Raw genomic sequence first — 25,537 nt, forward strand, 5'->3', positions numbered from 1 at the left:
GTGAAGGTGGGAGAATGGCATCCCAGTGAGCGCTGCATGTGGGCTATAGCCTGGGAGAGGGCTCCTTGCCCCAGATGCCAGGGCCTCATCTCCCCTTGCCACGACCCTCACCTCTCCTCCTCCTGGGTTTTAGTTTTTGTGTGTAAATAACTATAAGAAAGCAAAACTTAAAGGTCACTTCTGGCAGGGCGCAGTGGCTCACGCCTGTAATCTCAATACTTTGGGAGGCCGAGGTGGGTGGATTACCTGAGGTCGGGAGTTTGAGACCAGCCTGGCCACATGGCAAAACGCTGTCTCTACTAAAAATCCAAAATTAGCCCAGGCCTGGTGGTGCACACTTATAATCCCAGCTACTAGGGGGGCAGAGGCAGGAGAATTGCTTGAACCCAGGAGGTGGAGGTTGTAGTAAGCCGAGATTGCACCATTGCATTCCAGCCTGGGCAACAGAGCGAGACTCCATCTCCAAGAAAAAAACACTTCCATAAAATTAGCTGGGTGTGGTGGCACACACCAATGGTCCTAGCTCCTTGGGAGGCTGAGATAGGAAAATCGTTGAATTTGAGGTTGCAGTGAGCTATGACCATACATACCCCTGCAGTCCAGCCTGGGCAGCAGAGTGAGACCTTGTCTCTAAAACAAAAAATTTTTTAAATTATTTCCATAAAAAAAAAATAGGCATGGTGGCAGGCACCTGTAGTCCCTGGTACTGGTGAGACTGAGGCAGGAAGATTGCTTGAGCCCAGAAATTCAAGGCCACAGTGAGCTGTGGTCCTGCCACCACACTCCAATCGGAGTGACAGAGACCCTGTCTCTAGAAAAAAAATAAAAAAAAAAAAACAACAAAACTCCCCCTACTGGAAGTTTCAGATTTCGCCCCACCCTGGGAGGCAAGGCTTCCATTGGAGTGAAGGAGGGACAGGAGGTCTGGGTCTGGCCCAGACTTTGGGCAAAGAGGAAAGGGGAGGCAGCGGCAGGGCTGTGGAATTGGTTGGGGCTGGGCAGGCCACGGCAGGAGGCTCCCCCTTGCCTTGCCTCTGGCTTTTCCTTAAGTTGGGCGCTGCTCAGGGGAGGGCCAGCAGCTTCTGCCCGGCTCTTGGGCACTGCATGCCGCCTCTGCCTTCTCTGAACCCTGGAGGGATTTGTGAGCTTGAGCTTTTCTGAGACTCAACCCAAAGCGGGAGTCAGCCTTCAAATGCCTTGCCTGTACCTGGGCCGTCCTGGAAGCTTTACCGCCTGGAGGTGTGTGACCCAAGGCAGGCCTCAGAAAAGCGAGCATCACCCCCAGCTCCCCTAGGATGCCTGTGAGAATTACATTTATTAATTTTATAAGCATATATATGCCCAGACCTGTGCAAGGTGCTAGAAAGCCGTAGGTGGAGAGGCCTATAAAGTTAAATAAGGTTGGCCGGGCGCCGTGGCTCACACCTGTAATCCAGCACTTTGGGAGGCTGAGGCAGGCAGATCACCTGAGGTCAGGAGTTTGAGATGAGCCTGACCAACATGGCGAAACCTTGTCTCTACTGAAAATACAAAAATTAGCCAGGTGTGGTGGCAGGCGCCTGTAATCCCAGCTACTTGGGAGGCTGAGGCAGGAGAATCGCTTGAACCCCGGAGGCAGAGGTTGCAGTGAGCACTCCAGCCTGGGCAACAGAGTGAGACTTCGTCTCAAAAAATAAAAAAATTAAATAAGGCAAGGCTCACAATCGAGGAGCGAGGCCACAGTAATTAGATTCGGAGGGATGAGGTGTAAGGAGATAGGGTGAGAAAGTGCACTGTAAACAAAAGTGGCATGCATCCGCTGGGACAGGAGTGAGGGCTGTGATGGCTTCACCCCACCCTTCAGGGTGAGGCTGGGCCAGCAGCTGTCCACACCTGCCAACTATAGGGGGCTGAGGGCTCCAGAGACAGGGCCTAGCCCAGATCCTCCCACACATAGACTTTTACATGCTCCTTAGAAGACAGAAAGTGGAAGAGTGGTTACTGGGGGAGAGGTGACTGGGAAGTTAGTGTTGAATGGAGACGGAGTTTCTGTTTGGGATGGTGAAAAAATTCTGGAGATAAATGGTGGTAAAGGTTGTACAACCATGGGAGTGTACTTAAAGTCCGCTTGAGGCCGGGTGCGGTGGCTCACGCCTGTAATCCCAGACTTTAGGAGGCCGAGGTGGGTGAATCACGAGGTCAGGAGATTGAGACCATCCTGGCTAGCACAGTGAAACCCCATCTCTACTTAAAATACAAAAAAATTAGCCAGGCATGGTGGCACACACCTGTAATCCCAGCTACTTGGGAGGTTGAGGCAGGAGAATTCCTTGAAGCCAAGAGGCAGGGGTTGCAGTGAGCCGAGATTGCACCACTGCACTCCAGCCTGGGCAACAGAGTGAGACTCCACCTCGGTAAAAAAAGTAATTCTTAGGCCAGGCATGGTGGCTCACGCCTGTAATCCCAGCACTTTGGGAGGCCGAGGCGGGTAGATCACCTGAGTTTAGGAGTTTGAGTCCAGCCTGGCCAACATGGTGAAACCCTGTTTCTACTAAAAATATAAAAAGTTACCCAAGTGTGGTAGCAGACACCTGTAATCCCAGCTACTTGGGAGGCTGAGGCAGGAGAATTGCAGAGGTTGTAGTGAGCCAGGATTGCACCACTGCACTCCCACTCCAGCCTGGGCAACAAGAGCGAAACTCCATCTCAAAAAAAAAAAAAAAAAGTGCTCCTTAGATAAAGGCAGTCCCTGTCCTTGCCCGTAGCTATGCTCAGCCCAGGGTATTTCTTTCTTTTTCTTTTTCTTTTTTTTTCAAGACGGAGTCTCTCGCTCTGTCGCCCAGGCTGGAGTGCAGTGGCACAGTTTTGGCTCACTGCAACCTCCACCTCCCAGATTCAAGCAATTCTTTTTTTTTTTTTGCCACCCCTCTCTCCAGCCCAAGCAATTCTTATCTCAGCCTCCCTAATAGCTGGGATTACAGGCACCCACCACCATGCCTGGCTAATTTTTATATTTTTAATAGAGATGGGGTTTCACTATCTTGGCTAGGCTGGTCTTGAACTCCTGACCTCTTGTGATCCACCCACCTTGGCCTTCCAAATGCTGGGATTACAGGTGTGAGCCACTGCACCTGGCCAACCCAGTGTTTTTCTTTTTCTTTTCTTTTTTTTTTTTTTGAGATGGAGTTTCACTCTTGTTGCCCAGGCTGGATTGCAATGGCACAATCTCAGCTCACTGCAACCTCCGCCTCCCAGGTTCAAGCGATTCTCCTGCCTCAGCCTCCTGAGTAGCTGGGATTACAGACATGTGCCGCCACACCTGGCTAATTTTGTATTTTTAGTAGAGATGGAGTTTCTCCATGTTGGTCAGGGTGGTCTTAGACCCCTGACCTCAAGTGATCCACGTGCCTCAGCCTCCCAAAGTGCTGGGATTACAGAGGTGAGCCACCGCGTCCGGCCAACCCAGGATTTTTCAGACTCTATTGCCATTTTGTCTGGACTGATTCTCTATTGTGGGGGGTGTCCTACGTCTTGTGAGGTATTTAGAAGCTTCCCTAGCCTCTACTCCCTAGATACAAGCACCTCCCCCTAACCAGGTGGTAACCAAAAATATCTCCACACACATTGCCAGAATGTCATGGTGAGGAGGTAGCAAACCGCCCCAGTAGAGAACTATGGCCTTAACCCACCTAGAAAAGCTGCTCACAGGAGAGGTCTAAGGAAAAGCCAGAGGCAAGATGGGGGTTCTTCCCAGAAGGAAAGCAAAGGTTGGCAGACTCAGAGGAACCCCAGGAGGTGGTGGGCAGGATTTGAAGACCCAAAGTGAGGCATACTGGGTGGGAGGACCAAGCTGTACTCAAATCTAGTGATACTAGATTCATGACCCTCCTGTGATCCCCATCTGGCCCCTCTGCAAGGGAGGAGAAGCGAGGGGTACTCGCTGAGGCTTTTCCCAATCTGAAATTGTCACGTGCCCTGCACCTGCTGGTAGTGCCTTCTAGGATGGTCGGCACCCCCAACCCAGCCCTCTCCTAGATAATGGGCAAAATGAGTATCTCGGGGGTGTGCTGTGTCTCCTTTCAAGACGACTGTCAAAATAAAAGCAAACAAAGGCAGATTGTTTAACAGACATGGCAGCAAAGCTGAAACTGCCTCTAGCTTGTGCGCAGGAGGTTCTCACTTTTAGCCTAGTCTTTGCCATTCACGCATCAATTGTGAATATTGGCTTAGCACCTGCCAGGTGCCCCACTCCGTGCTAAGTCTGGCCGGATCAAGCAAAGTCCCTGCCCTCCAGGAGTCAACAAGCTGTAGAGACAGGAAAAGGAGGGGAGGGGAGTGGCTAGGAGGAGGGCATGGAGTTGGGGGCAGAAGAGGCCAGGCCTGGCTGGGGTACCCCTCCCTCCTGGGCTTCCAGTCTGTGGTTCTTGCCCTTCTTACCAGGGATGGCTCCTTCAGTGAGCACCCAGCTCTTCCCCAGAGACTTGGAGAGTTGCTTCAGGCTATTTGACTAGGACCTTGTTCCTTCCTCTGGATGGTTTTGTCCTGCTGGTTACCCTGAGCCCAGAGCCTCAGTGAGGGACCACACTTAGCTTGAGGGAGGTTATTTATTTATTTATTTATTTTTGAGATGGAGTCTGTCGCCCAGCTGGAATATAGTGGCATGATGTCGGCTCAATGTAACCTCTGCCGCCCAGGTTCAAGCAATTCCCCCACCTCAGCCTCCCAAGTAGCTGGAAATATAGGCACGTGCCACAATGATGCCCAGCTAATTTTTTGTATTTTAGTAGAGACAGGGTTTCACCACGTTAGCCAGAATGGTCTTGATGTCCTGACCTCATGATCCACCCTCCTTGCCCTCCCAAAATGCTGGGATTACAGGCATGAGCCACTGTGCCTGGTTGCTTGAGGGAGTTCTTGATGGGTTGGATGAATCAAGGGTTGACCATGGCAGAAGTCATTGCCCCGCTGAATCGGCTCATCGAGAACCTGAAAGGGCAGGTGAGGAGAATGGGGTAGTTGGGCAGAGGACCGTGTGGACCAGATTCAGGAGTGGGGATTTCAGCTGGGGAGCTAACCTGGGGCTGAAAATGTACAGCGTGCCTCGCTTCCCCCTCATCTGCCCAGTGTGCCCAGCTGCCACCTGGTTTTAGGGGCATCTCTGGGAGCATGGCGCCTCTGGTGCTATTGCAGACTGGATTTGGTGGGCAGGGCTTCCTCATGTGCATGAATGACTGGCTTGGTCGGGAGCCTGGGGCTGTGTTGGGCCTCAGAGCTAGCCCTCATGGGTCTCTATGCTGTGGAGCCAGCAGTCAACAGGAAGTGAGTCCCAGCATGAGAGGAGGCCATGTGGTCCCAGGCAGGAAGTGAGTGACAGTGGAGTTGCCTCGAGCAGCTTTGTGGGGCTCAGATCCTGCCCCAATCTGAGGTGTCTGTGGGGCAGCAAATGGTGAGAAGAAAGGAAGACGCAGCCATGAAAACGTCTGGCTCTGACCTAAGCTTCTTAGCTCAAGACCCCATGCACACCTCCGTGGTAGTGCCACATTTGGGGCTTTGGAGTACCTGGCACAGCTGGACCCCCAGCAGTGGCTGTCAGTGCAGGGGTGCACTCCACTCTTCAAGCGGGGGCCCATGACTGAGGCTTGCAGAGTGACAGACAGGGCTTACACCAGGCAGGGGACCCTTCTGGGCTAGAAGTGCCCTCTTTGCTTAAGCAGGGAGGGAGGAGAGACATTCTGAGTCCTGGGGAGGGTCCCGACACACAGGATGGAGGCAGAGGCGATCAGCAGGGGTCTGCCGTTCCACTTTCCTTCCTGGATTTGGCCTTCCCGGCTCTGCTGGCATCAGCCCAGGCCCCCAAGCACAGCAGAGGACTTCTCGCTTTCACCGGTCACCTCCTCTTCCTCTGGTTGCAGCCCCCTGCCTCCAACTGCTGAGGAGTACACACATGCAGCTTTCTGTGGGAGCTTCCCTCCTGGAAGCAGGCCTGCCCAGCCGCCCCCACAGCAGGAAAGCAGCTTGGCAGGCCCTGCAGTTCCTTCTGCTCCCTCTCCGGGCTGCTCCATGGGCCCGGGTCCCCATCCAGGGAGGAAAGCCTACCTGAGAAGACTTCGGTTTTGTTTCTGTTTATGCTTTCCCAAGGCCCGTGTCCCTAATTGCCACGTCTGGGTGTTCGTCACCAAATAACAGTGGGTTCAGAGTTCAAGTCCTAGACTGTTAGAGCAAAAGCAGCCTTGGAAATAGGGCTGTGCAGGCCTGGGGACCCAGTGCTCTCTCAGGCTGTGCACTTGAGTGATGGGAAACCCTGGAGGGAACTTGGCAGGATCTCTGCACATTTAGCTGGACAGGCCCTCTCACCTGGCCAAACCCCTTCTGGAACTCCATGCTCTGGAAACACACAGGTGTACAGGGCTGTAAGTGCAAGGGTGTTTGTTCACTGCAGCAAAAAGCAAATCAGCCCAAATGCCCACCATCAGGGAACGGCATGCATACATTTTGGAGCATCCAGATCCATCTGCACTGGGATGGAGGGATGCCCACTCTGCTTGTTAAGTGAAAAAGCAAGTTGTAGAACATTACGACTAGTATAATACCCTTTTGGAAAAAAACATTTCTGGATCTGGACGTGTGTATGAATACATATGTAAAAACATGTAACTTACACATGATGGATGATGTATAGAAAAAAGTGTGGAAAGGATACTCACTGAACTGTTAATAATGGGTACCTAGCCGGGCTCGGTGTCTCAAGCCTGTAATCCCAGCACTTTGGGAGGCCGAGGCGGGTGGATCACGAGGTCAAAAGATCGAGACCATCCTGGTCAACATGGTGAAACCCCGTCTCTACTAAAAATACAAAACAGCTGGGCATGGTGGCATGTGCCTGTAATCCCAGCTACTTAGGAGGCTGAGGCAGGAGAATTGCCTGAACCCAGGAGGCGGAGGTTGCAGTGAGCCGAGATCGCGCCATTGCACTCTAGCCTGGGTAACAAGAGCGAAATAATAATAATAAAAAATAATGGGTACCTTAGGGGAGAGATTTTGGGGGTAGGGAGCTGAAATAGGAGCTTTAACTTTTTAGCATTTTTTTGTATAGTTTGATTTTTTTTTTTTTCTCACTTTGTCCCCAAGCCTGGAGGGCAGTGGCGCTTTCGCAGCTCACTGCAACCTTCACCTTCTGGGTTCAAGTGATTGTCCTGCCTTACCCTCTCAAGTGGCTGGGATTACAGGCATGTGCCACCACGCCCGGCTAATTTTTGTATTTTTAGTAGAGATGGGGTTTCGCCATGTTAGCCAGGCCGGTCTTGAACTCCTGACCTCAGGTAATCCACCCGCCTCAGCCTCCCAAAGTGCTAGGATTACAGGCATGAGCCACCTCGCCCAGCTATAGTTTGATTTTTTATAATATATGTGTCTGATTTTTGTAAGTAGAAAAAAAAAGACAAGAAAGACAAAACCTCCAGTGGTCTAGACCAGTCATCTCCACCTGACATTCAGGGAAACCAAGGCGCTTTCTGAGAGCAGTGCCTTATCTGAGGCTTGCTGAGCTGACGCTGTCCCTGCCTTTTTACTGGGTAGGTGTTCTCTACACAGAGCCAGCGTGGCAGAGTTGCCAAGTGCAGCCTGGTGCTTGGGGGTGTGGCAGAGCGCCGGGCCGTGGGGACCCCTGCCTGTTCCTGTCCCACACTGGACACCTCCATTCTTCTTGAGGTGTCCTGGCCCACTTGCCTCTGGATGGCTGCAGACTGAATATATACACACAACAGAGCACACAGCAGGCACCTGGCTCTCCTGTTCTTGTTTTGTCCATGAAAAGCCAGCAACCTGGAGCAAATCACAAAATTCCAGAGAGCCTCAGGTTCCTCACCTGCTTCTCAGGAAGGCTGAGAAACTCTGAGGAGGTAATAAGTGAGGAGCTTTGTCCACTGTGCAGTGATACACACAGGCAACCAGGATTATTCTTTATTTGATTTTTATTACCTGGAACCTTGGCAAGTCAGTTCTTAGACTCTAGGGGATAAAGAAATGCATTTTCCTTGAAGGGAGAATGAGGGACCTCAGTGCTCATGAAGGGTTGCTGCAGAGCCTGAAAATTGCTTGCCAGAGCCTTGGCTCTTCTGGCACTGAGTGCCTGGAAAAATCTGTGGTAGCCCAAGCCAGCGGAGAAGGCTGTGCTAGATTATGAGCTCACAGAATGCTTTTCTGGGGGGCCTCCTTCAACTCTCATGCCTCAAGAGACCAAGACGAAAGCTGTGAGGGGACTGACTATAGAAGTCAGACCAGCATGAGTCCCAGACTTGATCTGGTGGCACTGGAATCTTCTCAGGGGTGGAGTGTGGGATTCTGATTGGAATTATGAGTGTCACAAGGAGCATTCCTTTTTTAACGGGGGCTGCAGAGAAAGCTTGGACATCCTATGTCACCTCAGTGAGTTGCGGTGGGGTGGGGGAGCAGATCCCTTGAGAAGCGCACCCAGCCTGGCAAACCTGCTTGGGTTCCTTTCCTGTTTCTTAAACTGGAGTCCACAGACCCATGATTTCAAGGGTCAATCCCATGGACCCTTTGATGTTGAAAGAAAAATTGTGACTGTATGTGTTTTTACATGAAGGTATTTATGAAACACAATTTCTGTACAGAAAGTACATAACTTTCTCTAGAATTTCAGACCAGTCAATAATCCAAAACAGGCTAAGCCCACTGATCTAACCCTCCTTTTATGTATCTTTCTTATATTTGCAGGTGGAAAGTAGTGACACGCCAAAGGACACTGCGGTAGCCTCCAAGTCCCCATCCATGGCCCAGGACTCAGGCCCCTCAGAGCTGTTACCCAACGGGGACTTGGAGAAGCGAAGTGAGCCCCAGCCAGAGGAGGGGAGCCCTGCTGGGGGGCAGAAGGGCGGGTCCCCAGCAGAGGGAGAGGGTGCAGCTGAGACCCCGCCGGAAGCCTCTAGAGCAGTGGAGAATGGCTGCTGCACCCCCAAGGAGGGCCGAGGAGCCGCTGCAGAAGAGGGTGAGTTCTCAGCACGAGGGGCAGCCTCTTCTGGGCCCACCAGCATGCCCTGAGAGTCAGGGACTTGGGTCTCCAGCAGGTGCCAGGAGGGATGGACTGGGTCGTGGCTAAAGGTCTGCTTGCAAGGATATGGCCTGGAGGCTACTGGCTGGATGCAGCCTGCACGGTTTTTTTTGGCCCATAGAGTGTTTTAAACATTTAAAAAATTAGTTGCCAGTATTTAAAAATCAAAAAATCTCACATAAAAATCTGGAGTTTTGGCTTCTCCTGGAAAAAAAAAAAAAAAAGCTAGATCTGGCAACAGTGGGCTTGCATGACGCCAGTGATTGCTAGACTGGGATAATGGCTGTCCCTCCGCCGCCTTGTGTGGCTGGTTGTAGGCCTTAGTTTTCTGCAGCTCTACCTGGCCTGCTTACTCTCCCACATGCCCTGAAGCTCCTGGGGACTGCTGTATTTGTAGCCCCTGGCCTGGGCACTCAAGGGCAGCAGATACCCTGTTTGCGTCCCCGAGTGTAGAGGTCCTGAGCCCACCCTCGTTGGGCTGACTCCACTGGAAATTTGGTTGTGACAGTGGCATGGGGAGAGGGCTGGGAGAGGGTATTCTGCGCACTGCCCAGCCCAGGCGCCTTCATCAGGGGACTTTTTGGCCTAACCCTAGAAGCCTGGAAAGTTGCCCACTTTTCTCTTTCAGGTTAAGCCAGCAATTTCAGGGCCAGCCGAGCTGTAAACATGCTAGTAATGACGACAACTAGCATTTGTCCAGGGCTTCGCAGTTTACAGAGCGCTTTCTCATACATTATCACATTTGATCCTCCAAGGGCCCTGCCAGGTTGTTTTGCATATGTGCATTTTAATTTCAAAAAGTCTTCCTTCCAAGCGTGTATGATGGAATGAGTAAATTGATTAATTGGCGTAACTTATTTTGCATGGATCCAACCTAATATTCATGCAGGATAGAGAACATTTCCAGAATACAAATTTCCAAACTTATTAAGAAGCTTTTATTCATTTATATTCAACAAATATGTGTGATGCTCCCACTATGTGCAGAGCACTGCAGAGGCAAGCTGTATTCATTGTTTTATTTACTCCTCTAAACAATCTTATTCAAGAGATATGACGATCCTCGTTTTCTTTTCTTTTTTTTTTTTTTTGTTTTTGTTTTTTTGAGACGGAGTCTCACTGTCGCCCAGGCTGGAGTGCAGTGGTGCAATCTTGGCTCACTGCAACCTCGGCCTCCCTAGTTCAAGCAATTCTCTGCCTCAGCATCCCCGAGTAGCTGGGATTACAGGCGCCCACCACCACGACCGACTAATTTTTTGTATTTTTAGTAGAGGCGGGGTTTCACCATCTTGGCCAGGCTGGTCTTGAACTCTTGACGTCATGATCCACCCTCCTCACCCAAAGTGCTGGAATTACAGGCGCGAGCCACCGAGCTCCGCCAATTATCCTCATTTTTAGGCAAAAAAGATTAAGGCTGCCGGGCGCGGTGGCTCAAGCCTATAATCCCAGCACTTTGGGAGGCCGAGGCGGGTGGATCACGAGGTCAAGAGATCGAGACCATCCTGGTCAACATGGTGAAACCCCGTCTCTACCAAAAATACAAAACATTAGCTGGGCATGGTGGTGCATGCCTGTAATCCCAGCTACTCAGGAGGTTGAGGCAGGAGAATTGCCTGAACCCAGGAGGCGGAGGTTGCGGTGAGCCGAGATCGCGCCATTGCACTCCAGCCTGGGTAACAAGAGCGAAACTCCGTCTCAAAAAAAAAAAAAAAAAAAAGATTAAGGCTTAAAGAGATGATGTGACTTGCTCATGGAGCCCCATCCTTAAGGGGCAGATGCAGGGCTCATTCAATATTGGTCTTGTGTCTTTCTGCTATTTTCAGCTGTGCTGGAATGGGGCTTGGTGTGGAGATGGGTCCTGAACTGTCTCGGCCTCTTGTATGCATTCTGATACTTCCCGGGAGTGGGAAGGGCCTGGGTGGAGTGAAACAGATGAGGAAAGGGAGAATACACCGTCCTTCCCATCAACAGTGCCAGCCCTGCCCTTCCAAATGCAGCGCTCCCCATGGGCTGACTGCAGTTGACTTCGATTCCCGGGACCCCAGCACAACTCATGCCCAGCCGCTACCCAGGGTCAGGGCATTCTTTCCTGCCCTGCAGCATGGAGCCATAGCCCCAAAGCTGTTCTCTGGCCTTGAGGGTTTGTTTTCATTTTGGGATTTCCCTGCCTCCATTTCTAGTTGTTCTCAGGGGCTCCTGCTTCTGTCAGTCAACAGGTGTTTCTTAAAACACATATTCAGGGGCTGGGCAAGGTGGCTCATGCCTGTAATCCCAGCACTTTGGGAGGCTGAGACAGGTGGATCACAAGGTCAGGAGATTGACACCATCCTGGCTAACACGGTGAAACCATGTCTCTATTAAAAAAATAAAAAAAATTAGCCAGGTGTGGTAGTATGTGCCTGTAGTTCCAGCTACTTGGGAGGCTGAGGTAGGAGAATTGCTTGAACCCAGGAGGTGAAGGTTGCAGTCGGCCAAGATTGCACCAATGCACTCCAGCCTGTGCAACACAGCGAGACTCCATCTCACAAAACAAACAAAACATGCCCATTCAGGGTGTGCTAGGATCCATACCAGGGACTGGGGAAATTGTCATGAACAAAAACCTGATCCCTGCCCTCAAGGACCTCACAGTCAGCTGGAGAGACAGACATTAATGAGAAATCCACACTTAAAAAGATGGGATTCCACATGAAGTTAAGTGCTCTACTGGAAGCGAAGCATGGCCAGGGAAACTGCAACAAAGAACCTGAGCTGGCTTGGGCTGGTCAGCTCAAGCTGAAGGGTGAAGGAGTCCATCCGAGAGGGTAGAGGGAGAGAGTGAGAACAGGGAAGAAGGCTCCCAGGTGGGAGGGAGCACGGCACCCAGGAAACTGACAGATGTCACAAGGCTAGAGTGGAGAGAGCAAGGGAGAAGGCCGTGGAAAGTGCTAGGACAGACAGGCTAGGCCTTCCAGGCAGCTGAGGGACTATGGGGGTCGCAGAGGGATGACGTGTGTGACGTAATCAGCTTTGCGATTTGAAAAGTTCACTCTGTCATCTGGATCCTGGGATGGAATGGAAGAGCTGGGAAGGAGGATGGCATCAGAGGAGCTGAATGAGCAGGATGGCAGCAGAGATGAAGGGAGGGGACAAATGCCAGGGACATGAGAGGTGTGGGAGAGATGCTGTCAAGGATGATTCCTGGGTCTGAGACTTTCAGACAGGTGGACCTTCCTTGGAATCTTAGTACTGAGTACGGTGGGCGGAAACACTTTAAGTCTCCTTCACCTCCAAAATTTGGCCTTGGGGCCTGGCGCAGTGGCTCATGCCCATAATCCCAGCACTTTGGGAGGCCCAGGCAGGCGGATCACTTGAGGTCAGGAGTTTGAGACCAGCCAGGCCAACAAGATGAAACCTCGTCCGTACTAAAAAATACAAAAAAAAAAAAATTAGCTGAGCATGGCTACATGGTGGCACATGCCTGTAGTCCCAGCTAGTTGGGGGTCTGAGACAGGAGAATCACTTAAACCTGGGAGGTGGAGGTTGCAGTATGCCAAGATTGCACCACTGCACTCCAGCCTGGGCAATACAGTGAGACTCCATCTCAAAAAAAATAAAAATAAAAAACTGTTGGCCTTGGTGCACTCCTGTGTGGCTCCAGCTATCCGGGAAGTATAGATTCTGGCAGGGTCAGAGCTGGTAGGATCCCTGAAGGCTGCTGTGCACTGTCTGGTTGCTGAAACTGGTGAGATGTTACCTAGTGGGGCAGGCAGCGGCCTACCAGAGGCTCCACCAATGTGCAGCTGGCAGTGGCTTAATCAGGGTGTAGAGGCTGGGTCATGGTTCCAGCAGTCAGCTGACATAAAACAAATACTCAGTTGGGTTGATTGAGATGCGGAAGGAGACTAAGGCCCTGGAGAGGATGTGGCTCGGCCATGGTCTCCTTTTAGTTCCCTTTATTCCAGGTCTTTTTTCAGGGGATGTTCTCCTGGAACCCCTTTCATTAGCCCTGTACTGCAAAAACAGACTTTTGAAGTCAGCATTTCTTGTAGCCTGAGCATGTGCAGAAAGTACAGCCAGGAGAAAGGAAGAGGGGAAATGAGATGAGTGACAGGGACAGGGGCCAACACCCCACCGGCCCATGCTTGTCTTGGGAGTGCCCCTGCCCCCACCAGCATTCATGCCATAATGAGGATGATGGTGGCAGTGGCAATGTGGCTTTCCCTTGCTGAGTGTTGACTGTATTGGCATTTTCTGTCCTTGCTACTCACAGTGGTCCGTAGACCAGCAGCGCTGGCAGCACCCAGGAATTTAGAAATGCAGAATCCCAGGCTCCGCCAAAGACCTGCTGGATCAGAATCTGCATTTTAAACAGGTCCTCATGCTTCCCACGCATATGGAAGTTTCAGAAGCTTACCCCATGTGTGATCATAGGAGGAAGATTTTTTTTTTTTTTTGAGACAGAGTTTCGAACTTGTTGCCCAGGCTGGAGTGCAGTGGCATGATCTCGGCTCACTGCAACCTCCGCCTCCTGGGTTCAAGGGACTCTCCTGCCTCAGCCTCCCAAGTAGCTGGGATCACAGGCATGTGCCACCACACCCAGCTAATTTTTTTGTATTTTCAGTAGAGACAGGGTTTCACCATGTTGCCCAGGCTGGTCTTGAACTCCTGACCTCAGGTGATCCACCCACCTCGGCCTCCCAAAGTGCTGGGATTACAGGTGTGAGCCACTGCTTCCAGCCAGAAGATTTTTTTTTATTAAGACAGAGTCTCACTCACTCTGTCACCTAGGCTGGAGTGCGGTGGCACAATCTGCAACCTTTCCTTCCCAGGTTCAAGCGATTCCCTGAGCCTCTTGAGTAGCTGGGACTAAAGACACGCACCACCACACCTCGCTAATTTTTGTATTTTTAGTAAGGCCAAGGTTTCACCATGTTATCCAGGCTGGTCTCGGACTCCTGACCTCAGGTGATCCGCCCGCCTTGGCTTCCCAAAGTGCTGGGATTACAAGCATGAAAATTATCCCCATTTTTCAGATGGGGAGACTGAAGCTTCAGAAAGGTTCAGTTACTTACCCAAGATTATGCAGCTGGTGAAGGACCCGATTAGGGTCAGCACAAAACCCCTCTCTGCTCAGACTGAGCACAGGGCCCCCTCATGGAGATTTGAGTTCATTTTAAAGAGAACTTGGGTGGCCCCTGGCTGAGTATAGCCTCAGACTATGAGGCGAGCGTTAGAAGCACCCTGGCCTCCCCTGCCCCCAGGACCTGAGATGCGCTAGGGTCACGTTCTGTCCCACCAGGGCCACCCTGGAAAGACACAACCACCTGGCCCAGCCGGTGACCCTGGGCCTGGGCCAGGAGTAGCTGGGCTGCATGGGCGGTACTGAGAGAGCAGCTGACCCTCCCTGACTCACGACAAGTGCCGCATTCCGAGGCAGCCGGGCAAGGCTGGAAAGTGTGCGTGTGTGCGTGCGTGTGTGTGTGTGTGTGTGTATCTGTGTGTGTGTGTGTGTGTGTGTGTGTGTGTGTGTGTGTGTTCACTCAAGTGGGCATGCGCAGAGTCTGTCAGGGAGAAAATTCCAGAAAGAAGCCAGTTGGAAACTGCATAAGGAAAAATTGTTCTGTTTTGGAGAGCCTGGAGGCTGGGAAATTAGGAAGGGGTCACATCGAGAAATAACAACAGAGAGGGAGCTGGCCGGGGCATCTAGGCCCCTGAGAGTTCATTTCAGCTTCCGCCTTAAGTCTGAGACCCCCCCCCCGCCCCCCGACCCAGGTCTCAGCTTTCGGCAAAATTTTAAGTGCTGAACAAGTACTCAATGATCTCTACAAAGCCTTTCAACCCTGATTTTCTGATATTCTAATGAGTAAATCTCCGTAAAAGTAATTAAATGCCATGGAGAGTCCCAGGTAGGAAATGTTCGAGGGAGAGAATACAGTCGGGAGCCCCAAGTCCGGGTCCCAGAGCCAGCTCTGAGGTCCCTCCCTCCCCGCCCCCGCCCCAGGGCTGACGAAGCGTTTCCCATCCCCGGAGCCCCGGGGGGTCAGGGTCCACCAGGCCGCGCCCCCCACGCCTGATCGCAGGCAGGCGCCCCCTGCTGGCAGCCCGGAGCCTCACCGGGCGGAGCAACGAGATCTGGGAGGAGAGGGAAGCCCTGGCCTGGGAGCGGGGAGGCCCCGGACAGGCTGGAGGGGGCCCCCGCGGGAAAGGTGGGGAGCTGGCTGTGGTGGGAGAGAGGACAGAAAGGAAACAGGGAGGAAGAGCCAGACAAGACGGGTGAGCCAGCCCTTAAAAGGCCGGTCACGAACAAAGCGCTGGCGAGTACGCAGCCGCCCACGCGCACAGGTGCCCGCGACAGACGCACCCCGTCCCCGCCCACGCCGCCCCCGTGGGCAGAGCCCGGCGCCAGACCCGCACCCACGGCGGCCCTCCTGCCTCGCTCCCCCGGTACTCCTGGGCCTAGCTGGCGGTAGTCGGTAGTCGCTGTCACCCAGGACAGAACCACTGAAGGCAGCGCTGTCCTGGGCGCCAGGGGGCGGCCCAAAGCCAGCCCAGGACCCCCTGGCAGGAGGGAAGGGAGCGGCCCCCCCGCGCTGAGGACCCGCGGCCGTGAACACTGCTGCTGGCTTCCGCTCCACAGCCAGGAGATGAAGTCGGGGCTGTTTTTTCCGTTTCAGGCTCTTTGTGTCCCCCCACCCCAAGCTCCCATGAACCAGCCTTAGTGACCTTCCTGATGTGTGCCCAGGCCCCATACGCGCTTGGCTCCCAAGAAGGAAGCTCAGGGGTCAGGGGCCCAGGTGGCCGGAGGGCCCACTCCCCCATCTCCAGCAAGAAGCTAGGGGAGGCAGAATTAGCCAGCCCGCAGCCTGCGGGGTCCTGGGCCTGGAAAGGGCGCCTGCAAAGGGTGGTGAGGACCTGGGCATGAGTGCAGGGGTCCCTGGGAGAAGTGCAGCTCCTCTCTTACTCGGGGCCTGGAGAAGCACAGGGAGAGGGCAGGGTGTCAATAGGGAAGTTGACACTTCCCTGTCAAGACGGGGAGTCAGGGCCCAGTAAAGGAAATGAATGCCCTAGGGAAGGAGAACCACACTAACATGCATTAAGCACTTACAGTATGCCCGGCCCCACACTAGGCACTTAATGTTCACCATAATCTAATGACTTTAGAACATTTATCTACCTTGATATAGTGGGGAAACAGGCCAGGAGAAGTTACAGAGGTCTCACTGAAATCCAAACCCAAGTCTTCCAGATGAAAGGCTGAGCTCAGGGGCCTGAGCATGGGGCAGGGAGTGGAGTGACAGAGGTGAGATTAGTAATAGAGCCATAATATTTGAACCACAGGCAGACTTTGGAAATCGCATCCAGTATCCTTATATTCCAGATGAGGAAACTGAGTCTCGTAGAGAGGGTCTTGTTCCAGTTGCCCCAGTACATGCCCTCATGCCCAGGAGGCCTCTTCGCAAACACTCCGTTGTAAGGCCAGGGAGGCCACAAAGGCTGCTCCCTCTGGCCCAGGCCCTCCTGCACCCCCTCTGGGGATGGGGGTCTCTTGACTGGGAGCAGCAGATGGGAGTATTTTTAGTCCCCTTCTGTGTACCTGAGACAGAGTCAACGGGCCAGAAACCCAGCTCTGACTTTCCTTGTGTTCCCTCTTGCCTGGGCCTCAAGGCCTGCCCCTGCCCGAGTTCTTTCTCTGCCCTAGGCCCTGCTGGGTCCTCAGGGTCAACACTGTGCCTGGCATGTGGCAGGCCATCATGGTTGAGACATGAACAGCTAAATGGCTGGAGGACCCCGTCCCCTGTGGCAGGGACCTCAGGCACAAGGTGGGGCCTCTGAGCCACTCCAGTAACTCTGTGACCGCGACCAGTCCTTTTGTTCTTCCCTCTCTACAGGCAAAGAACAGAAGGAGACCAACATCGAAACCATGAAAATGGAGGCAAGTGTTCCACCCCCCAGGGGCTCTGTGGATCCTGATTCTAGAAGAAGGCCATGGGTGGCGAGTGTGTGTGAGGGGGTGGAGGGTGGAGGGTGGAGGGTGGAGGGTGGGCCCCACCCCCTTCTTTACACATCCCTCTGTGGGAAGGAGAGGAAGTGGGTGTGGAGGTTGGAAGTCCCCCAACAAGGCAGCCGGCTCATCCCCCTCCAGAGGCCAGGCGCCTCCCCTCTTGGCCTGTGGCTGTGTCCATGTGCCCCCACGCCACCACGCATGTCCCTCACTCCTCCAGCCCACACAGGGCCTGCCCAGCAGGGGTGCCCTTTCTGGCCAGGAGCCAGCATCCATGTTGTGTCTGAGGTGTGTGCCTCCTCAGTGGGTCTTCAGTGCCCACCCTGAGGCCCTAATACCTGTCTGTCTCTCTGTCCTAGGGCTCCCGGGGCCGGCTGCGGGGTGGCTTGGGCTGGGAGTCCAGCCTCCGTCAGCGGCCCATGCCACGGCTCACCTTCCAGGCGGGGGATCCGTACTACATCAGCAAGCGTAAGCGGGACGAGTGGCTGGCACGCTGGAAAAGGGAGGTGAGGTGCCTTCTGACCTGAGCCCCAACCTGTCCCACAGAACTGGAAAACCAGAAGTGATGAGCCTCAGTTTCCCCTTCAGGCTAACCCTTAAAATTTAAGCGGCTCCTAGGGAGCCGCTTAATCCCTAGGCAGTGATGACTGGCTCATCTGCCCCTTCAGCAAATGCTTATTGAACACTTACTGCATGCCCAGCTGTGTACTAGGCCCTGGCCGTATATGGACCCTGCCCTCATGAAGTTGACATTCTGATGGGGGACGTGGGCAGAACACAAGAAACAAGGGGCTGAAATAGAAGATAGCAGAGGCCTGCTTTAGGTGGAGTGGTCAAGACAGGCTTCTTGGAGGAGGTGGCATTTCAGTTAATATCTAAAGGAACTGAAGAGCCAGCTCTGTGAGGGGTGGGGTGGGGGAGAGTGTTCTAGGCAGAGGAAGCAGCACCAGCAAAGCCTTGACTTGTTTGGCAAACTGTATGCCAGGGTGAAATGGCAACAGAGAAAGGACCAGATGCAGCTGGAGAGGTAGCGGGGCTCCATGCATCAGGGCCCTGCAGGGTCTGCCCAAAAGCTGGCTTCCTTCTGAAAACACTGGGCAGCCATAGACGGTTCCTGTGCACAGGAAGGATTTGATGTGGATTTGAGAGGCAGCAATGGAGACAGAGGAGAGCCTTGGGGTGTATTTTGGAGCTGGAATCACTAGGACTTGCTGATGGACTCAAGGAGGACTACCAGGGGTCTGGCCTGAACAAATAGTGATGGTTGTGTCGTTTGCTCAGATGGGAAGAGCCAGAGGAGGTGGGAATCCAGGGTTCCCTGGAGATGCCAGGTGCCTGGAGTCTGGGTCTTAGGGAAGTACGGGCTATGAAGGTAGGAGTTGAGAGCAGGACCCTGGCATTTAAATCTGGGGGACCTTCAGGGTTCAGCAAGGGGAGAGGGAGGAGCGACAGTCTCAGAACCGTGTCCATTGAAACCCCGACATTTCTGGGCCACGTGGAGAGGAGGAGTGGCAGGCAGCGGGGACAGAGGGAGAAGGCAGGACAGAGCAGTGTCTAGGGAAGCGAGGGGTGTTCCTGGCCGCCCAGCCCTAGGGAAAGCTGAGTTCACTGAGACAAGCCCATGGTTCAGAGAAGCTTCTGTGGGGCTCAGGGAGGTGGGAGCAGCCCGTGGAGGGCTTCGGCCATGCAAACAGACAGGTGAGAAAATGGAGGCCAAGAGACCAAAGAGGGAAGTCAACCCGCCATGCACCATTTTTGAGCTGTCTTGTATGTTTGATTAGCAGAGAAAAGGGGGTACAAAGAGAGGTGTGTGGTGACCTAGCTGCACAGGAAAAGAGAGGAAACTGCCACCATGTGGGGCACTTCACGTGAACTCAGCTCTCCTTTTGTCTTTACCCCAGGCCTCCAGAGGAAGGCGGCCCCATTCATCCATTTGCCTTTGTGTGAGCTTTCTCTAGAGAAAGTGCAAAACAGAGGCCAGGCACGGTGGCTCACACATGTAATCCCAGCACTTTCAGAGGTCAAGGCGGGCGGATCACAAGGTCAGGAGTTCAAGACCAGCCTGGCCAGCATGGTGAAACCCCATCTCTACTAAAGATACAAAAAATTAGCTGAGCGTGGTAGCGGGTGCCTGTAATCCCAGCTACTCAAGAGGCTGAGGCAGGAGAATCGCTTGAACCTTGGAGGTGGAGGTGGTAGTGAGCTGAGATCGTGCCATTACACTCCAGCCTGGGTGACAGAGCGAGACTCCTCCTCAAAAAAAAAAATGGAAAGTGTAGAACAGGATGGGAGTTCTGGCTACTTGATTGTTTTCATTTCTTCTGGGATCCAGGAAGGCAGAAATTACTTTCCTGGAAGAACCCGGAGAAAGGGCAGCCTATCTGAGATCTGGGAGGAGAGTCACTTACCCCTGTGCTTGGACGTGTCTTTGTGGTGGAAATTCAGGAACTGGGCTGTTCTCTCCAAGTCAGTCGCTGCCTCCTGGGTCCCCTGCAACCTGGAGACAGGGGCTTTGCATTTAGTTCCTGGTTCTGTGAATAAAGTGTTTCTGTTCTCACTTAGCCCTGGGGCAAGAAGCTTAGACATGACTTTTAGACCTGGAAGATCTTTCAGAAATTCTGTAATTCTCTAGCTATGCTCCCTTGAAGAAGCAGCATGGAGGCCTGCCCTCAATTAAAAAAAAGGGTTTCACCTGCCCTCAGTGAAAAAAGGGTTCTTTCCTCAACTCCCAGGAAAAATTAGATCATAGATACATTTTCTCAGTTTTAGGTCTTCCACTAAAATTTAAAAAGACTTTTTTGGGCTGGGCATGGTAGCTCACACCTGTAACCCCAGCACTTTGAAAGGGCAAAGCCGGTGAATCACCTGAGGTCAGGAGTTGGAGACCAGCCTGGCCAACATGGTGAAACCCCATCTCTACTACAAATACACAGATTAGTCCGGTGTGGTGGCGGGCACCTGTAATCCCAGCTACTTGGGAGGCTGATGCAGGAGAATCCCTTGAACCTAGGAGGTAGAGGTTGCAGAGAGCCGAGATTGTGCCACTGCACTCTAGCCTGGGTGACAGAGCGAGACTCCCTCTCAAAAACCAAAAAAGACTTTGTAAAACTCATGAACATTTTCTAACATATGCAGAAGAAGAAAGTAGTGTAATAACCTCCCATTGCCATTACCTGGCTTCAGTAATTATCAAAAGATTTTCTAGTAAGTCTTCAGCCCTTGGCATCTGCTTCCCCACTCCCAACCAATGAAGGTAACAGTGAGCATTAACAGAAAAACCATTAATTTAAAAGACTTTAGTACATGTGACTTGCAATGTGGAGATCACCAAACAAAATATATTTTCTGGCCAGGTGTAGTGGCTCACGCCTGTAATCCCAGCACTTTGGGAGGCCAACGTGGGCAGATCATGAGGTCAAGAGATCAAGGCCATCCTGGTCAACATGGTGAAACCCCATCTCTATTAAAAATACAAAAAAATTAGCCAGGTGTGGTGGCGTGCGCCTGTAATCCCAGCTACTTGGGAGGCTGAGGCAGGAGAATCTCTTGAACCTGGGAGCTGGAGGTTGCAGGGAGCCAAGATTGAGCCACTGCACTCCAGCCTGGCGACCAAGCGAGACTCTGTCTCAAAAATATATATACGTACATATATATATATATATGTATATTTGCTAATAACATTATATCTTATTCATATGCCATAATTAAAGAATCCACAAATTCCAGTACAAGTTTTAGAAATAATTATGTCATTTTCAGACTAGGGGATTTGGGGCTATCAAGTTTTATAACTGGCCACAAGCTCACATGGAGAATTGGGAACAGGGCCAGAATGGAATTTGAATTTAAGCTTCCTATTCCCATGTGGGGTCCAGCCCCTGAATGTCACACAGTCTCCTCCTGGGCTATGCCTGGGGCTAGGTAAGGGCTAGATTCAGGAATGAAGAATGTTGGGAAAACACAGGAAGCTTTCAAGATTCCCAAGTCCCCCTCGGACTAAAGAGTAGTAACTGTTGCTATCAGGCCTGTTTCGCGTTTGTTGCCCAGGCTGGAGTGCAATGGCGCCTTCTGGGCTCACTGCAGCCTCCGCCTCCTGGGTTCAAGCGATTCTCCTGCCTCAGTCTCCTGAGTAGCTGGGATTACAGGTACCCGCCTCCACATCTGGCTTTTTGTATTTTTAGTAGAGACAGGGTTTTCACCATGTTGGCCAGGCTGGTCTTGAACTCCTGACCTCAGGTGATCTGCCCTCCTCGGCCTCCTAAAGTGCTGGGATTATGAGAGTGAACCACCGCTCCCGGGACTATCAGTCCTGTTTTCTGCTGGGTATAACAACAGGACAGACATTTCTCCTCTTTTCTCAGTCTCATCTTAGCTGTCTGATATTTGAGCCTTTCCTCTGAAACTGCCTCCCTAGGCCTTCCCGAGTCCCCTGCAGGTTCCTCCTCACCACCTTCAGCTGATCTCAGGCGGCCATCTCGGTTAACTGCATCCCCAGATCTCCGCCCCCCACCCTCTTTCAGTGTTGATCCACTAACCACTTCCCTAGATCCAACCACCCACCTCCTCCCGAAAAAGGCACCTCCCCTCCTGACAAACCACCCAGCCTTCAGGACCCAGCTCTAGCTGTTCCCCAGGCAACATCACTTGAAGGGCCAGCCAGCACTTCGTACCCTCCGGATGCAACGCGCACAACACTTCATTCAGGGTACCCTTACTGAGCTGATTCCCAGAAGCCTCCACAGCTGAGGGCCACGGAAGAGGCATAGAGGATTCCTAGTTATCCCATGATAGGGTGAGGACTCATAGCACCTGCAGAAGGAGCTGTGCCCTGAACTGGGCGTGGACAAATGCTGCCTGGGGTCATCTATGCATCAGCAGGAGGTGGCTTTTGGCTTTTGACAGTTGAACTGGAATTTAGGGAAGGGTTGAGGAAGGCATTTCAAAGGGAGGAATACAGCAAGCATGAACCCCACCCCACCTCTGAGGCACAAGACACATGGGCTTTTCAGGAATGGAAGTTTGCTGTGGTGGTGGACAGTGGGTGTGGGCAGGGAGCAGCTAGGAAGTGTGGCTGGAGGGTGGGGTGGGGCCAGAAGGGCTCCTGTGCTCTGCGGGGAGCTGCCATCAGACCCCAGGCTGCACCAGCCCTTCCCCTAGGCTGTGTGCCCCACCTGGGGGGCTTCCCCCCAGCTTAACTTCCTTCTCCTTGCCCACTCTTGTCAGTCAGACCGCAGTTACTAAGTGAGCCTACCCCAGATTACCCACTCCCCAGGCTTTCCCTCCCCCAGGATTTAAGAGACTCTGAATGTAACAAAATGAAAGAAATTGAAAATAAGTGAATGGGGGGAAAATGAGACATTTCCTTGGTCCCTGAGGCTGAAGTGAGAATTCCTGCTGGAGCTGGGAAGGAAGCTGAAGTCTTCTGTCTGTTCCATATCCTGTTGCTGTTCCTTCGCCTGTTTACTAGTCTTGTAAGGACTAAGCTCTGCTTTAATCATGATCACACCCTGCTATAGAACCTCCAATGGCTTCCCATCGTCTCCCCCATCATGTCAGATACCCTGTGGCTATCTCTCAATTCTTCAACCCTGCTACCTCCACAGTCAACCCACCCCACTTCACTACAGTCCTCTATTAGGAGGGTATCCCCTAGGAGGGGACCTTGCCATGCTCCTTCCTTCCTCCCTGTCTTTATTCCTGCTGTTTTTCCCAGTCCATTCTTCAGGGTTGAGGCTAAGAGCTGCTGCCTTCTCCAGGAAGCTTTCCAGGATTTCTCCAGTCCAAAATGACCTCTTCCCTTCCCTGAATCCCTATAATTCTTACTGGGGTTTTTTGTTGTTGTTGTTTGTTTGTTTGTTTTTGAGACATGGTTTCACTCTGTCTCCCAGGCTGGAGTCTAGTGGGGCGATCTTGGCTCACTGCAATCTTGGCCTCCCAGGTTCAGGGCATTCTTACTGAGCTGATTCCCAGAAGCCTCCACAGCTGAGTGCCACGGAAGCTACCAGGGCTACTGGAGGCATAGAGGATTCCTAATTACCCGTGATAGGATGAGGGTTCATAGCACTCGCAGAAAAAGCTTTATCTTGAAAAGGGCATAGACGAATGCGATTCATCTGCCTCAGCCTCCTGAGTAACAGGGAATACAGGTGCACAACACCATGCTGGGCTAACTTTTGTATTTTTAGTAGAGTTGGGGTTTCACCATATTGGCCAGGCTCATCTCTAACTCCTGACCCTGTGATCCACCAACCTCGGTCTCCCAAAGTGCTGGGATTACAGGCGTGAGCCACTGCACTCGGCCTTTTTCACTATTTATTATGTGTTAATCATGTCTTCTTCTGTCTGGCCTAATGCAAAGAGCAGGGAGAACAGGCCCAGTGAATACCTGCCTGTTGGCTAAGCAATTGGGAGGTGGGTGAATGTGGGACTTTTCTGGGAGCTTGAGTTCTTGGATTTTCACCATGACAAGGGCCCAAGCCCTTGATTTCCAGGTGGTTTTTCCAGGAGTGCTGACAGGCATACCTGGAGGATGGCATGGGGACTGGCACGGACAGCCTCCATGGGTGAAATGATGCCAGAGTCTCCTCTAGCCTATGTTCCTGCCATTCCCACTGGACCTCTGAGCTGAGGAAAACCTTCCTCGGCCTAGCAGAGCTGGCTAGTGGGGAGGGCAGGGGCCGAGCAGTTCCTCCTTCCCAAGGAAGGCAATCCCTTAGCTCCTCTTCCTTCTAATTATCAGAGCAAAGTGCACCCTGACAGAGGGCTTTAAGGTTAGGAAGGGCCTCTCACTTCATTAGTCCTCCCTGTAGCTCTGCAAGGCAGATGAGCTCAGAGACCGAGGGGCAGCAGCTGGGTGGTCATCTCCACTGGGAAGCCGCTTACTCCGGTTTGTGTCACTGTTGGTGGTTTTAGGACTCAGTTACAGCACATTGATGGCATGACTTGCTCATTAATCTCTTTACCCCAGCCAGATTCTAAATTACCTCCAGGCAGCGGGTACCATGTCCTAGTGTTCTAAGATTGGTCTCTTTTGTGGCTTCCAAGCTGAAGGTAGGGACCCTCGATTCATGCATCCTTATACTTACTAGATGCTTAATAAATATTAAACAGTGATAATGAAACATCTGTGGCTGGAATATCATAGTCTCTCCTGCCTTCCCTCTCTACACTCAGAAACAACCCACTCCTTCCGCCAAAGATAGCAGAGCCTTCATAGGTCTGAAGGGTCGGCTGCTGTCTACCGTGGCCTTTGGAGGCAAGTTCAAGTTCAAATACTGCTTTTAGTAAGGTCCCACTTACTGGGTGTGGGACTTTAGGCATCTCTCACTCTGCACCTAGCCGAAGTTCCTCCTCCGTGGATAGACTTGGCTGTCCTCTGCATCTCCATGAGAGCAGCACTCACCAGCTTGTTTTCTGCCTCTACCCATTTCTACATTTAAGCTTGTTCAAAGCTGGGCACGGTGGTTCACGCCTGTAATCCCAGCACTTTGCAGGGACTGAAGCAGGTGGATCATGAGGTCAGGAGCTCAAGACAAGCCTGGCCAACCGTGAAACCCCATCTCTACTAAAACTACAAAAATTAACTGGGCATGATGGCCTGTGCCTGTAATCCTAGCTACTTGGGAGGCTGAGGTGGGAGAATCGCTTGAACCTGGGAGGCAGAGGTTTCAGTGAGCCGAGATCATGCCATTGCACTCCAGCCTGGGTGGCAAAGTGAGACTCCATCTCAAAAAAAAAAAAAAAAAGCTTGTTCAATGCAGGCATTCTGGGCATCCCTGCCCCCAGGGCTGGCAGTGGGAGGTGCAGGTTGAAAGTGTGCTGAATGAATGAACCGTTCTTATCTCAGAGTTGTGTGGATTAATAAGGTAACACAACATTTAAAGCTCCTAGCCCAGAGCTAGCATATAATAGGAACTTGATAATTTTTACAAGTTCTTTTCTTTTTTTGAGACAGAGTCTTGCTCTGTCACCAGGCGCCAGGCTGGAGTATAGTGGCGCGATGTCGGCTCACTGCAACCTCTGTCTCCTGGGTTCAAGCAATTCTCCTGCCTCAGCCTCCTGGGTAGCTGGAACTACAGGCACATGCCACCATGCCCAGCTAATTTTTTGTGTGTGTTTTTAGTAGAGACGGGGTTTCACCTTGTTGGCCAGGATGGTCTTGATCTCTTGACCTCGTGATCCGCCCGCCTCAGCCTCCCAAAGTGCTGGGATTACAGGCTTGAGCCACCACGCCCAGCCACAAGTTATTTTAAATTACATAATTATTACAGAAATACATTCTTGTGAAAAAGTCCGCCCTCACCTGCCACCCTAAAATTTTATTTTGAGGCAGAGTGTCTTGCTCCATTGGCCAGGTTGGAGTGCAATAGCATAATCACGGCCCATTGCAGCCTCAACCTCTTAGGTCAGGTGATCCTCCCATCTAAGCTTCCTGACTAGCTGGGACTACAGGCATGTGCCACCATACTTGGCTAATTTTTTTTTTTTTTTTTTTTTTTTTTTTT

At 52.2% G+C, this 25,537-nt stretch overlaps 1 protein-coding gene and 1 long non-coding RNA gene across 6 annotated transcripts in view; one reads left to right on the forward strand and one right to left on the reverse strand.

Moving 5' to 3' along the window:
- The window catches only part of DNMT3A (DNA methyltransferase 3 alpha), a 120,551-nt gene that overhangs the window by 52,188 nt on the left and 42,826 nt on the right, over window positions 1–25,537 (forward strand). For 3 of the 5 annotated variants that reach the window (XM_032293942.1, XM_032293941.1, XM_032293943.1), the window contains exons 4-6: window positions 8,716–8,986; window positions 16,921–16,964; window positions 17,393–17,539. In XM_032293942.1, coding sequence (XP_032149833.1) covers window positions 8,716–8,986; window positions 16,921–16,964; window positions 17,393–17,539 — 462 coding nt within the window. Of the gene's footprint in view, window positions 1–8,715; window positions 8,987–15,183; window positions 15,305–16,920; window positions 16,965–17,392; window positions 17,540–25,537 lie in introns of those variants that run through there. The other 2 variants (XM_032293945.1, XM_032293949.1) reach the window with 2 other exon arrangements.
- On the reverse strand, window positions 1,108–16,692 carry LOC116561939. The gene is made up of 3 exons (XR_004273676.1): window positions 16,556–16,692; window positions 4,000–4,005; window positions 1,108–1,120 (listed from the first exon to the last, which is right to left on the reverse strand). It is a non-coding gene; the product is annotated as an uncharacterized LOC116561939 (long non-coding RNA).

The sequence above is a fragment of the Sapajus apella genome, unplaced genomic scaffold, assembly GCF_009761245.1.
Source record: "Sapajus apella isolate SASKATOON/1434 unplaced genomic scaffold, GSC_monkey_1.0 scaffold31, whole genome shotgun sequence".
In the NCBI taxonomy this organism is placed as follows: Eukaryota; Metazoa; Chordata; class Mammalia; order Primates; family Cebidae; genus Sapajus; species Sapajus apella.